The sequence below is a fragment of the Myiozetetes cayanensis genome, unplaced genomic scaffold (assembly GCF_022539395.1).
Source record: "Myiozetetes cayanensis isolate MyiCay16 unplaced genomic scaffold, myiCay2020 scf118, whole genome shotgun sequence".
In the NCBI taxonomy this organism is placed as follows: domain Eukaryota; kingdom Metazoa; phylum Chordata; class Aves; order Passeriformes; family Tyrannidae; genus Myiozetetes; species Myiozetetes cayanensis.
This window is the reverse complement of record NW_026086804.1, coordinates 37,893-53,223: the sequence shown is the minus strand read 5'-3', so window position 1 is coordinate 53,223 and position 15,331 is coordinate 37,893. Positions and strand designations below refer to the sequence as shown.

Below are 15,331 nucleotides of genomic sequence, written 5' to 3'. Positions count from 1 at the left end.
TAAATACCACCTCACACCATGCACAGGGAGATAACAAATTCAATCTAAGCACTTGTATTAGGTACGGAGCCACTGGTCACAATGTTTCTTGGTCTGTTCACATGGTTGGGGTACCTAACCCTCTATATACTCCCATTTATGCACTCTGTGCTCCTGGTAATGCTCTTTTTCAGAGCAGAGAGACAGATCAGGATTGTTCTGCTGTTGTACTGTGGGATATCAGCTTATGACATGATAACATTAAGAGCAATGAGGGTCATTTGGGATGTGTGTTCTGTGTTGCTCAATACTAGACAGCACCCTCAGGGGGAAGAGAAGGAGAGGAGAGCAGAGCAACAGGCACAGTGGCCACTCAAACTGCAGCTGAACCAGAGGAACAACCTGTGCCAGTAGCAGTTGCCTGCATATAGAAGAAGAAATCCAAGACAAAAATCAGTTTACTCAGGGATGAAGAGGAAGCAGGGCCCTTACAACAGGAGGAAGAGGCAGGGTCAGAGATAATCACCCAATCCTCATCCCTGGGTAAGCTGCGAGATATGCGAAAGATTTCAGTAGCCAGTCCAGTGAGCCCCTGGTGACCTGACTGCTCTGATACTGGAATAGTGCGACTCACAGTTGGAAATTAGAGGGTAGTGAAGCCAAGCAGCTGGCATTCCTGTCTAGGGATGCAGGCATTGACAAGGGGATTGGGAAGGACAGAAACTCAGACTCTGGAGACTACTCCTGTCAAGTGTGAGGGAAAGGTATCTTTTCAAGGACAGTCTTTTAGTGCACTGAGACAAGTGGAACACCATGGAGCAAGGTATCCAGTACCTGAGAAAATTAGCTGTGCTGGAGGTAATCTATAGGGTTCCAAATAATGAGCAATCCCCTATAAATCCAGATGAAGTCCGGTGTGCACAAACCATGTGGTGGAAGTTCCTATGGAGTGTGCCATCATCATACACCAACTCATTGCTGGGGATGTCTATGAAAGAAGAACAAAGGGTAGATAATTTGATTGCCTGTCTCAGTTTAACGAGACAGAAATGTTTGCTAAGAAGGGCAGGACAGGAGAAAATCCAAACTCCTCCCGCTGAGTAATTATAACTTTGAAATTAAGAGGTTTCAGTTGGAAAGGTGTGGTAAAGAAAAGAACAGTTCTTTACTAAAATATGCATATATCTGTGGGGGGGCCAAGACGGCGGGCGCGCAGCCATGCGCTCGGTGTGCTCCTGCAGCTGGGTGGTGGGTGGTGAGGGACCCACTCCTGCTCCCGTGGTTCGTTGCCAAGTTGCATGCATGGGAGATGCTGCCATGCCAATCTGTGTAGTCGATGTCGTGGAGAAGCCGTCGGGAGCTGTGTTTCAATGTTGGAGCAGCGGAGCAGTTGGCAGATGGTCAGTGGCCATGCAGAGGGGTGGACGGGCTGCGGGGCTGAGCCGGGCCAGGTCAGGCAAGGTTGGGCCAGGCAGGAGCCGAAAGGTGGTCGGACAGACGTGGGGGTTCCACGGACTGTCGGGGGTGGATGGATGGTCCCATTTAGAAAGGGGGGGCAGATCCCTGGGCTGGGCCGGGTCAGGTCGGGCAAGAGCAGGGGGGAAGCCGGACAGACCTGGGGTTTCCCTGGACTGATGGGGGCGGGCAGGGTGGCCTCGTTTGAGGGGTCACGGGTAGGCAGTGCTAGGGGGGGCTTGCGGTGGCACAATGGGGGGGAGGGGTGAGGTTGGGATGGGTAGTCAGTTTCTCTGGGGGTTAGGGTGTTTGGGCTGTGGAGGGTGCCCAAGCCCCGGGTGGATGCAGGGACCCCTTACATGTGTTCCCACCCTGCCCAGTGGTATGCCAGGATCACTCCTGCTCAGGCATTGTCACAGTGAGGGTGGGATGTGATGGGCTTGGCTTGCCTGCGGTTTCTGCCCAGGAAGGAGGTGGGGCTTTTTTTTGTGATTTTTTTTTGGTTGGTTGGTTGGTTGGTTTTTTGGTGTTTGTGGGTTTGGTTTTTTTTGTTTGTTTGTTTTGGAATTATAGCATCTTGGAGGGGTGTTTAGGGCAAGGAAGTGTCCCTGGGTTAGAGTGTAGGAAGTTGTGAAGGAAAAGTAGGGAGAGAGAAGGTCTTGTCCAAACAATTTCAGTGGGGAGAGGCCTGTATGCCCTTATGAGGTTGCGAGCTGTGCTGGCAGTGGCATATGCCTCCGGCAGGGTCTCCCATGCCAGACAGGTCAAAACTGAAGGGTCAGATATAACGTGTCCATGGGCAGGATGGGTTCACTAGCCATCCGGCGGTCATCCTAGGAGAAGAACAACTCTAATTTCAAACCCGGGTAGATGGAGCTCACTTAGCCCTGGAAGGCCATCCATCCAAGAGAAGGATACTCTAATAAAACCTGTGTCCTGGGGACATCACTGTCACCGTCCAAGCTTGCTAGGCCCTGGCAGACGAACCTCAGGAGTTCATCTCCTCGGATGGTAAGATTGATGCAGAAATAGACAACAGGTTAGCAAAAGCATACAGAGCTTTTGGTAAACTCCATAAAAGAGTTCGGTGAAACAAACACCTGAAGAAAAGTACAAAGATCAGTGTTTACAGAGTCATTGTACTGTCTACTCTTTTATATGGGTCTGAATCATGGGTCATTTACCACCACCACTTGCATCTCTTTGGCTTCGCAAACGAAGATTTGAGAAGGGTTCCACCCACGCTTGCTACAAGTAATAATAATGGTCAGTCTTCGCGAGCGAAGATCCGGGGAAGGTCTTTCCACCTTCCAGCCTGCGCATTGGATTTTTTAGGTGAGACACAGTGTGCGCGGAACTGAGCCCACCCTTTAATCCTAAGGTTCATCTGCCGGGGCCAAGCGAGCTTGGACGGTGGCAGCGAGGTCCTTAGGACGTAGGTGGGTTGCCTTTAAGGGCTAACGAGCCCCACCTGCCCGGGAGTGGCCCTGACCGGGAATCGAACCCGGGTCTCCGCGGTGATAGCGCGGCGCCTTTACCACTGGACCACCAGGGGCTCCTGCTACAAGTGCACTGATGGTTAAAAAGGTCAATGCGAGATAGACAAGTCTGGTTGCAGAAGGCACAGCAGAAAGACTCCCTAGGTGATATTGACAAGACACGATTTTTTCTGCATTGTCTTTTCTCCTCGAGAGTGATCCTGCGTGTGTTCTCAAAAGCAGCAGCAGCGTTATAGATGGTGTGTCTCCAGGCCTCCCGACTGGAGGCCAGGGTAGACCAATGGTGATGATCAATATGGTCAAGGTTGAGGGATTGATTCAGGGAGTCCTTGTATCTCCTCTTTGGGGCTCCTCTCTTGCAGCAGCCAGTGGCAAGTTCCCCATATAGCACGATCTTAGGGAGGCAGCAGTCCTGCATCCTGGAGACGTGCCCTGCCCAGCACAGTTATGTTCTCAGCAGCATGGCCTCAAGGCTCGTAACTACTGCCTGTTCAAGGACAGACGTGTTGGTCACATAATCCGTCCAGTGGCTGTTTAGGATTGTACGGAGGTAGTGCTGATGGAAGTATTTTAAGAGACGCAAGTGGTGACGGTAAATGACCCATGATTCAGACCCATATAAAAGAGTAGACAGTACAATGGTTCTGTAAACGCTGATCTTTGTACTTTTCTTCAGGTGTTTATTTTGCCAAACTTTTATGGAGTTTACCGAAAGCTCTGTATGCCTTTGCTAACCTGTTGTCTATTTCTTCAATCTTACCGTCCGAGGAGATGATGCTTCCCAGGTAATTAAATTGCTGGACACAGCACAAGGTAACCTGTTGTTTTACCTGCATGATCACAGAGAGGACACGAGGAAGTGGGATGGAAAACCGACCTCTGCCCTGCAGCACCGGTATGTGAGTTGAGAGGAAGAACAACCACCGTATGAAATTCTTCAAGGATAAATGCTGCTCCAGCTTCCAGTGGGCAAGTCCTCAGACAGAACAGAAGGGTTGATGGAATAGAAGTCCAATAGAGAACGGAGACTGACAGTAGACTATCGTGGCCTGAATGAAGTCACACCACCACTGAGCTTGGCTGTGCCAGACATGCTGGAACTTCAGTGCTAACTGGAGTCCAAGGCAGCAAAGTGGTGCCACCATGAATATTGTTAATGCGTTCTTCTCCATTCTTTGAGTAGCAGAGTGCAAGCCACAGTTAGCTTTCACCTGAAGGGGCTTCCAGTACACCTGGAAACGACTGCCACAGGGGTGGAAACGCAGCCCCACTATTTGCCATGGACTGATCCAGACTGCACTGGAAAAGGGTGAGGCTCCAGAGTACTTGCAGTATATTGATGACATCATTGTATGGGGCAACACAGAGGAAGAAGTTTTTGAGAAAGGGGAGAAGATAATCCAGATCCTCCTGAAGGCCAGTTTTGCCATAAAACAAAGTAAGGTCGAGGGACCTGACCAGGAAATTCAGTTTTTAGGAATAAAATGGCAAGATGGACATCATCAGATCCAATGGACATGGTCAACAAAATAGTAGTCACGGTCCCACCAACAAGCAAGAAGGAAACAGGTTTTCCTAGGCACTGGGGGTTTTTGAAGGATGCATATTCCAGATTACAGTCAGAGTGTAAGTAAGTCCTCTCTATCATTTCACATGGAAGAAAAGCAATTCCAAGTGGGGTTCTGAACAACAACAAACTTTTGAACAAATTAAACAAGAGATTGCTCATGCAGTAACCCTTGGGCCAGTCAGGACAGGACAAGATGTGAAAAATGTGCTCTACACTGCAGTCAGGGAGAATGGTCCTTCCTGGAGCCTCTGGTACAAAGCACCAGGGGAGACTTGAGGACGACCCCTGGGGTTCTGGAGTCGGGGATACAAACGATCAAGGCCTGTTACAGCCCAACTGAAAAAGAGATACTAGCAGCTTATGAAGGGGTTTGAGCTGCTTCACAGGTGGTTGGCACTGAAGCACAGCTTCTCCTGGAACCCCAACTGACAGTGCTGGGTTGGATGTTCAAAAGGAAAGTCCCTTCCACACATCATGGCACTGATGCTACGTGGAGTAAGTGGATCACTGATCACACAGTGAGCTTGAACAGGAAACCCCAATCATCCAGGGATCTTGGAAGTCATCACAAACTGGCCCGAAGGTGAAAATTTTGGAATATCATCAGAGAAGGAGACACGCTGAGGAAGCCCCACCATATAATCAGCTACCAGAAAATGAAAAGGGATACACTCTCTTCACTGATCGTTCCTGCCCTATTGTAGGGATACATCAAAAAACACAGTCCTATGTGGTAAGTCATAGAAGCTATTGAGGGACAAGGTGGATCAAGTCAGGTTGCAGAGCTGAAAGTTGTCCAGTTGGTTTTAGATATTGCTGAACAAGAGAAATGGTCAGCATTCTACCTCTACACTGACTCGTGGATGGTAGCAAATGCTCCCTGGGGGTGGTTGGAGTGATGGAGGAAGACCAATTGGCTGCACAGAGGGAAACCCATCTGGGCTGCTGATTTGTGGTAAGATATTGCTGCCTGGGTAGAGAAGTTGGCTGTAAAAGTACATCATGTACATGTACATCTACCCAAGAGTCAGGCTACTGAGGAGCATCACAACAGTGGACAGGTGGATTGGGTTGCCAGGATTAAAGTGTCTCAGGTGGATCTGAACTGGCAACATAAAGGTGTATTATTTCTGGCTTGGTGGGCCCATGATGCCTTAGGTCATCAGGGAAGAGATGCAACATACAGATGGGCTGGTGACCAAGGAGTGGACTTCACTATGGACACTATCTCCCAGGTTATCCAAGAATGTGAAACGTGCACTGCAATCAAGCAGGCCAAGTGGGTGAAGCCCCTGTGGTATGGGGGGAGATGGCTGAAATATAAATGTGGGGAGGCCTGGCAGATCAATTCTATCACACTCTTGCAAAGCCTCCTCTACAGTGGTAGAAGCAACCACTAGATGGCTGGAGACATACCCTGTGCCTCACACCCCTGCCCAGAACACCATCTTGGGCCTTGAAAAGCAAGTCCTGTGGCAACACGGCACCCCAGAAAGAATTGAGTCTGACAATGGGACCCATTTCAAGAACAGTCTCATAGACACATGGGCCAGAGAGCACAGCATTGAGTGGGTGTATCATATTCCCTATCATGCACCAGCCTATGGGAAAATGGAACGGTACAGTGGACTGTTAAAAAACACATTGAAAGCAATGAGTGAGGGACCTTCAAACATTGGGATCTATGTTTAGTGAAGGCCACCAGGTTAGTTAACACTAGAGGCTCTACCAATCGAGCTGGCCCTGCCCAATCAAAACCTCCACATATCATAGAAGGGGATAAAGTCCCTGTGGTGCATATGAGGAATGTGTTAGGGAACGCAGTTTGGATTAGTCCTGCCTCAAGTAAAGGTAAACCCATCCGTGGGATTGTTTTTGCTCAAGGACCTAGGTGCACTTGGTCTGTAATGCAGAGGGACAGGGAAATATGACATGTACCTCAAGGGGGTTTGATTTTTGGGTGAGAACAGTCAGTGATATTGAATTGTATAACATTGGTTGCTGAATGACACTGCCACTATGTGCCATAACTACCATGGACAACAAGGATGGACTGCTCCAGAAATACCAGTTGTGTGCTCCTGATGCAGCTTGCAAACAGCTGACAGCACACCAGCCCTCCTGCCCTGAAAGACAACTAGGACAGATAGAACCCACAGCCATCAACTAAATTAACAGATGTAGTGGGTTTGTTTAGCCAAATAACACTTCTTTTTTTCTGGGAGGGAACATAGGCTAGGTCACCTGATTCATATTGACCAAGGAGATATTCCATACCATATTACGTCACCTCAGATATAAAAGAGGGCAAGGAGGAGGGAGCTCTTTCTTCTTCTTCTGGGATAGCTAGCCAGGCAGACAGCTGTTTCTTGGAGGAGGGAACACTCCATTTCACGTGGGGAAGTAACATTTACTGTTGGTTCTCTTTACTTTATCTATAGTGCTTTTAGTTTTAGGGGTTTTTTTCACTTTCATTCTCTGTGTAAATATAAACTGCCTTTTTTCTTAGTGACTTTCGGTTTTACGTTTTTTTTCTCCTCTTCCTTTTCCCTCTGCAGGGGGAGAGGGTTGTGTGGTTTGTGTGGACACCTGGTGTTCAGCCAAGGTCAAACCACGACAACAGACATTTTGAAGGGATGGCCATTGACCTGTGCTTGTGTGTGTGTGTATATATACATATACACATACATATATATATATATTTGGAAGGTGCAAAGGATCTGGATATGACATAAATGGTATAGAATAAGGGGTGGATAACGTACTGGTTCCATCAAGGACAAGATTAATTTTTGCAGCTGTCAGGAGGGTCACAGCCAGGACCCTGAAGTTATTCAATATCACCTCATGCCATGTGCAGGGAAATAGAGGCAGGTGGAGTTTTTTTGGTTTTGCAGGGGTATGTGGTCTGATGGTGCTGGGTTCCGCATGGTGAGCAATCACATCTCAATCCATCGCCTGTCTTGTACACTCTGCTATTATTATTGTTTTTGTTACTATTCGTTTTCTTATTTCATTGTTGTTTCTAGTACATTGTTTGTATCTCAACCCATGATCTTTACCTTTTTTGTGCCTCCACTTCTCCTCTCCATCCCGTCGCAGGGGAAGGTAGCAAGCAGCACATGGTCTGGGGTGTTTCAGGGGGAACACTAAATTGGGGATTATCACTCCTAAACCACAACAACTGGTCTTTCAAAAAAAGACATGACAGCAGGTCCTCTATAGAGAATTAACATGACTGGTTGCCTCAAGAAACAGTCATTTAACACCTAGAATTATATAGGAGAAGAAACATTACAATCATCTATTCAATTTGAACACTGTTTTCAAGAAGAGTTGAGCTTCAATGCCTTTTCTGATTAGCATTTTGAGTAACTTACAGTCACCCAAAAAAACCTCCAAAAAGATTAGGCAGAGATCTCACTGAAGTAGCAATATCATTAAGAACTGACAAGGCCTTCATCAAACATTGGGCTATGGACATTTTGGTTACCACATTAATGACAAAATAGAGGGGATTTAGATAATAGCTACAAGACACTCAAAAGGTACAAAAGAAGCTTTAACCTCTCAAGCTTAATGCATCACTGAAAGGCGTTCAGCTATGGTGGCACAAGTGTGGGCAGAGTTAGTATTCTGCAAGAGAAGTAATTGGGAGCACAGAGATGAAATTCAGTTTTCTTCAATACATTAGAAGATGCCCATTCTTTTAATAAAGGTGAATGCTTTCATAGATAATTATTCTAGCCAAGATCAGCAAACATTTGCACACCAGTGTAGTTTATATCCATGAATTAGAGGGTTATACAAGCAGACTTTATGCAAGACCAAATGCGTATTCGCAGAATGCATTGTAAGTCAAAGCTACTCCACGGTGTGGCTTTTGTTTTGACAAGGCCAAAGAGGGTGCTGCAAAAGACAGTATTATTTCAGCCTTTCCCTAGGTCTGACAGTAAAAGGTTTAATCTTAGGCATCTCTACAGCTAGAATTTAAACCCAAGAATTTTTGCACAATGGACAAGTGTCTATTGCACAAGAATTGACCCAAGTGGCACAACTGGCTAAACATTGATCTTTACACTTGTTCTAATACTCTGGCAAAGGGTTTTGCATCTTAACTCCTCCAAGTACTTTGTTACAATGAACATTAAAACATATGCTTTAAATACTTTAACTAGGATACATAACTTGGGGAAGAGTCACGTAGCTATTGCTAATGTGTCCCTACTGCTATCAACTTAAGTTTCTTTTCCCAAGCAAAAGCCCTTTACCCAAATTTCTCAATTACTTATATCATTTTAAGAGAACAAAACAGACCAATGGAAACACATCATGTCATGCTCTTAGTACTAAAACCTTAAGGAATAAGACACAGCCTGCTTGCACAGGCAGCCTTCTCTAGGATTAACAAATACTACAATATCTGAAAGTGTCACCCACTTAAGACAGTCCCTTGACATTTCCCTTGTTCTCTATGTGATAGCCTCAATTAAAAAACCCCAAATATCCAGAAAGTCTTAAAGTGACATTTCTTCAAGTCAAGTAAGATTCCAAAATATCATATATGCATCCCAATTCAGTAGCTTTATCATTTTTCTCCTATTTGTAGGCCACTTAGGGCAGATATTTATGCATTTTAAATATTTCAGAAAATGTGGATATAGACAATCAACTTGGCTCATCTTGGCTACTAGTGCTTCAGGGGAGGGTACACAGTGCCAAGGTTATTACTTGAATTCATCTGGTGAGATGAGACATTATCATTAAGTCACTACTGCAAAAGCTTAGTAAATGCAATTCTTCTAACTCAAAATGCTGAATAAAACTTTACATTTTTAAAAAATGAAGTAGCACTCCGGAAAACAGGAAGGTAATTTTGTGCACGTGCATGTGTATGCACATATCTGATGACATGCAGCCCAAATTATATGAGGACATGCTATATTATGAGTCGCATAACCTTTAGTCCAGCCACACTGCAGTTCATCTGTAACTGTTACATTTCCAACTAACTCAGTTACACTTCAAGATAAAATCTCCACCATTTAGCCTATACTACTCATTACTATGAATACCCGATGATAGCCGTAAACTACACTGCCAAACTGCATGTCAAAGAACAGAGTTCTGCAACCATTTTTTTCTGGCATTTCCTACCCTCTAGATGTAAAATGAGCATCATGGATTAGAACTAAAGTGTTATTAAAAAGAAAACATTCAGTGTGAATATATCACTATGTAAAATAGCAAGCAGTGTAAACATGACTTCAGAAACAGTGCTGTAAAAACATGTTTGAGCTTTTGAGAAGTTAGATATGGTCCCACACTCAGTCACTGGCATAATATCACTGCAATAGCAGAGATCTTAAGGATTTACCAGGCAAACAAAATATTAAGAACACCCTTTAACACTCAAGAGTCAAAAGCTTCCATTAATTTTCATAATATGAACCAGATCTAAAGCTATCTACATGCTTTTAGTTACTATCTCTTGAACAGACTCACAAGAAATTTCAAGATGCACAATTCTTCACATTGCTATTCAAGTAATTTTTTATTTTACCATATCCAAGGATCACTGTGCAGACTCATGGAAATACAGCCCAACAATAGAAGAATTATGCAAACTGACAGTGCTCAATCTTTCCAAATGGAAAGCTTTCTATTTTTATCCTAATGACAGAGCTAGGGTCTCCTCTTGCCATACAACAGGACCTAATTGCACCTGGTTTTATAGTCTCAGGAAGTATTAGAACTGCAAACCACTATCTGTGCTTCTTAGCATACACAATATCCCTACTTGTATCAGGAGTCCTAGGGAAAGGGCTGGAAGTTGGCTCCTATCCTTACCTTGCCTGTTGCCTTTTGAAACTAGGCAGATGTCCAAAACAGTCTAGGGGATTCTGTGGGTCCCACAGACACAACCATCTAAAAACCTATATGCAGCAGCAGAGTGAGGGTCAATCAGGTATTCCCCAGGTCTGAGAGTTAGAGATCATAAAGTGTGTTTATGATCTGTGAACCAACATCAGATGTTTCTTGCCTACAGACAGCTTCACGTCTCTTTTATTTTGGAGAAAGGCAACATTAGATGAACCTATCTTACAGATAGGTGGGTTGCATATTAGCATCAATGATACCTAAAGACAACAAAAATAAAAGCTTAAGTACACTGAGAGAGAAGTTTTGTAGCACCTTGCAATGCAGAGGCCTGCAGAAGGCAGTTTTTATGCTGAGAGTAATGCACATTTTTTCCTTGGTACCAAGAAATATTTTTGTGGAGTTACATGTTCTTCCAGTTACAACTTCTATTTGCTTAATTTTAAGTTTTCTAGGAAGCATCCTACAATACAAAACTTTTAAACATGGTGCTCATACTTGCCATAAGTTATCTGTAACAATTCACTGCTCTGAAAAAAAAAAAAATTATTCTCACATATTGCAAGTTGCTTTGAAAGCAAAACAAATCCCTTGGAAGAAGCTGAGATCCAGCAACACAGAACTCTAACCAGTACACAGTTAAGTTACAAAAAGAAGGGAAAACAATCCCTTAACAAGTATTTAGCCCCCACATTACTTGAAAAAACTAAGCATAATGTTTTTGTTCCTCCTCCCCAGTTGTGTCAAGACTTGCTCCTTCATGTAGCAAAAATATCTTATGAAATAAATTAAGAACTATCAAACTCTAACAGTGCAGTTCATTTTTCTTGTTTCCTTTCATGTTAGGTGTATTCATTAAGGGTTGGACTTGATGACCTCAGAGGTCTTTTCCAACCTGGTTGATTCTATGATTCATTTTCATCTACCCAGCCTAAATCCAAGGAACTTTCAATATTGACTCTTGCTCTACATTAAACATGCTTCTTGACACAGCATACTTGATCAAACTGTTCTTCTGGGCAGCACTACACATCTAATGAAGTTTTTATTTATATAATTTCTCACTTGCACCTTCTCTGAAATATTGATTCCCAGCACAAGAATGGGAGATAACCAGTGCATGAAATAACTCCTTCCTTGAGGGTGGTGATCTGGAACCTGAGCAAAGGGTTGCCCAAAATATTATTCCCAGTCATAATGAATAGCTACATAAAGTCACTAGATAAGGCAAAGATTGACAGGGATAAGGAGAGCCATGCAGAAACACCTGGATTTGTGACAACCTTCACTGCAGATGTACACTTAGCTGATTGCATGAAGAGGGGCTTGTGGTTCAGAACTGGTCCTATCCCTCATTGATACAAGCTGCTCTCCACAAAGTAGTTGCTGCCCTTTCCATCTAGCTAGGAGTTCCTAAACTATGACGTACTGCAGTAGACCCGAGTATGCTATATTAGTTTATAAAATATGCTTAGATGCTGTGCTTGAATTTTTAACAAGTCCCCAACTTTATCAATATCTTAGTGCTGGCTACAATAACCTACCATTTAAACAAACATTCAGGGGGACAAGTTTTCTTCTTCAATTTATCAAATACTGGTTACAGGATTAGCAACTGAAACCAGAATCTGTTGAAATGTTGAACCAGCCTTTAACAGTAGTAGTTCCTATTAAGAAGATACAAAGAGAACACTTCTTGTATTTCAGTTTATTCAGCTAGTTCAACAACCCAGAGAGAAAGGTCATATTTATCCAAGAATAAAGAAGGTGCCAAAAGCTGATGTTACCAGCTCCAAGTGTTCCATGAGCACAAATCAAGCATTTGTACTCCAAATCAACTATCACTAATACTTTAAGGTCCCATTAAACACAAGTCTTTCTCAAAATATTTATATTTTAACTTAACTAGAAGGCTTTGTACTTCCCCTCCAGTTCCTACCCTCAAAAGGAAGAAAATTCCCAAACTCTCATTGCCACAAAATTGAAAAGAAGTTACAGAGTGCATATTTCTAATCCTGCTTACCTGCCTTAGGAAGCTAAAAAGACAAAACAAGATGAAGCTAGATTTTCATCAAGTCAAGAAGTCTTAAAAACTTATAAGATGTTGATCTGAACTAGTGCTCACCTTGCATATACTATGAATATATCATAGAAGTCAACCCACAAAGAAAGTTAGATATTAACCTTATCTCTAAATAATTCAGTAAGCCAAGTATAACACATCTAAAAATTTGCCTGAAGGCCCAATATAGACAAAGTCAACAACATCACTTCTCAGGACCAAAGGATTCCTTCTCCCTAGTGACAGAAGAGTGGTCTAAAAATCACTTTTTCATAGGCTCAGAAGTTAAGATGCATAACCAAAGATCAAACAATACCAAAACAAAATCCACCGTGTGCAGCTCCTCATGGAGGAAAGATGAGACAGAAACAACATATGAGATACTTCAGCAATGCTGCTTGAAGGGAATTCCTCTGCTGTGGAGGGACAAAGGCATCAGGAAACCTTCATCTCCCAGTCAAAATAAGCATCACAGGATTGGTCAGAAGGATTTAGAAGAAAGGTACAACAGTTCAAGGACATATAATACCAAAAAAGATATCACATTCATAATACTGAGGTAAGGCAACTGGCAACACTTGTTAATACACATGCCTGGATCATTTAAGAGGTTGCTTCAGTTTCTTTCCAGGAACAATTATAAACATACAGTCCAGAGAGCTCCCCAACCAAAGATATTTTGATCCAGTGTGATTTCTTTGAAAAAAATAGATAAGTAATGTAAGGGCAGGAAGAGGTTGCCAAACCATTTGGATGTAAAAATGACCCAATTACCAACCCAAGACTAGTGCAACTTCCTGAATAAGTAATAATGAAGGCGAGTCTAAGAATACACCTATCACACCTACATGAGCATGTCAACTAACTCATTACAAAAAGCAAGCCTTGTGCTAAAGCCTTCCCTTCCTTCTAAATGATGAAGCCAAACTGAATGCGACTCAAATCTATTATTCCCCATGCTACAGGTTATTTTGTTTTTGTGTTAAAAAAGCTCTTAAACCTTGACCCAGAGGCCAAGATGCATGTCAGCCAAGCAAAGAAATCATCCAAAAATTAAATTTGGTTTGACAGAAATCAAAGGGCACGAAATGAGAGACACAGAAGCCACTACTAAAACAGTAACTCCTGGGAGAAGCAAGTTGAAGAGGATATTATTTTGCTAGAGACCAAGCAGACATCAAGTGCAAACGAGCATGCCTGATCCAACATATCCTCTGCAGGCACTATGTTTTTTCAATTGCTTCCTTTAAGAAAAAACACGCAATTCCTCCTCCAATTGTTTTGAGAATTTAAGTCTTCTCCCTTTCTGGGGCAGCAGTGCCAGATTTCTTGCTTACTATATTTACAAGAGAACCACAAGATTTTTTTTTGTTAACAGGAAGACAGAGATAAATTAAAAGCATTTATCTACCTTCATCAATTATGTGTTGCTGTAGCCATTTGAAGGCTGCCCTCTAGAAGTTTGGAGAGGAAGAAAACGGAAAAAAATAATGAAAAACAGTCCTGAAATCCATGAATTTTTGAAAAAAAACCACAGCCTTTATCTTGACTTAGTCATCCTACACGACAAACAAAGCTATCGGGGGAAGCTCCCTTGAAATAAATATACACAGACTAGAGCCAAGAGGGTAACTTGGGGGTAAAAGGGAAGAATTTGCACCGTGCCATGAGGTACCTGCCTTTCTTTGGGGTTAAAATAGAAAAAGAATAGAGACAGTTGTAACACGGCCTCCTCTCCCCAGAGGGCATCCTGGGAGGAGAAGAGGCCCTCCAGGCCCCAGCCAGCCTGCCCTGTAGACCGTCCCCACGCCACCGGCAGCGGGCGGAGAAGGGCAGCTCAGAGAGCACCATCTACGGGCGCCGAGCCGCCCTGCCCTCCCTAACCCCGGCCCCCTCCCGCAAGGGGCGGAGGGGCTGACAGCGGCCGCGGGCCCGCTGCCCCGCCACGGCCCCTCCGAGCCCGACAAAGAGACCCGGCAGGCGGCGAGGGGAATGGTGCAGGCCCCGGCGGCGGGAGGCCCGGTCCACCAGTGGGGCGGGGAAAGGTCGTACCTTGAAGTACCCGCCCTCGTAGAGGGTGTTGGGGGGTCCGAAGATCGCCACCTCCCAGTTGTAGAGGTCGGACTCGTCGACCAGGGTGATGCGGAAGCCCTCCACCGGCTCCTCCTGCAGCGACTTCAGCTCCAGCATCAGCGCCTTCTGCGAGCTGCTCATCTGCTGCTGGGCCATGGCGCGGCGCGGCCCCCGCCGCCCACGCTGCTGCTGCCGCTGCCCCGCCGCCGTCGCGCTGCCCCCACAGGCCCCCCGCCCCTCCTCGCGCTGACAGCCGTCGCCGCCGCCGCCACTTCCTTTTGTGACGGCGCCCACTCGCAGCTGACCTCAGCGCGCCGCGCCGCACTACGCAGCAAGCCACACCCTACCCCGCGTCCCGCCCCTACCGGCGCGCTTAAAGGGGCAGCGCTCTCCACCACAGCGTTTGCGGAGTGTGTGAGTGGTTCCTGGTGTTACATCAGCCCTTACGGACCAGGCCCGCATCTCGCCTGGAGCGGAATAGAAGTTGCGTGCTGAGTTATGAGTGGGATAGAGAAGGCGGTGCTCTGTGGGTGTCACGGATGGGTACGGCGACCCATGGCCAGTCGGTGCTGCTGCGCTGACAGAAACTCACGGTCAAAAAAGAGCGGTTTTTGTACAAAGGATGGTTTTTGAGAAGCGGCCTTGCATGACCCAGCGTCATCTAAAAGCCCTGCAGCAACCCCCAAGCAGCAGGAGAGGAACTGGCAGTTACCTCTCTCCTATGGGTGTTGTTTTCATGTGCCTCCACAGATATGTGAGGTGCTACAGGCAGAAAATGCAGTTTCAATCCTTCCTCCCATTTTTAGATACAGT

General features: G+C 45.0%; 1 protein-coding gene across 2 annotated transcripts in view; it reads right to left on the bottom strand.

Moving 5' to 3' along the window:
* The window catches only part of LOC126635262 (ubiquitin-conjugating enzyme E2 R2-like), a 56,313-nt gene extending 41,611 nt beyond the window's left edge, over positions 1–14,702 (bottom strand). Inside the window, exons 1-2 of one of the 2 annotated variants that reach the window (XM_050306277.1) lie at positions 14,498–14,702; positions 12,120–13,899 (exon numbers count right to left, since the gene is read on the bottom strand). In XM_050306277.1, the coding sequence (XP_050162234.1) occupies positions 13,849–13,899; positions 14,498–14,674 (228 nt within the window). In that variant the 5' untranslated portion in view covers positions 14,675–14,702 and the 3' untranslated portion in view covers positions 12,120–13,848. Of the gene's footprint in view, positions 1–12,119; positions 13,900–14,497 lie in introns of those variants that run through there. The other variant, XR_007627586.1, reaches the window with a different exon arrangement.
* Positions 14,703–15,331: the final 629 nt, after the last annotated feature.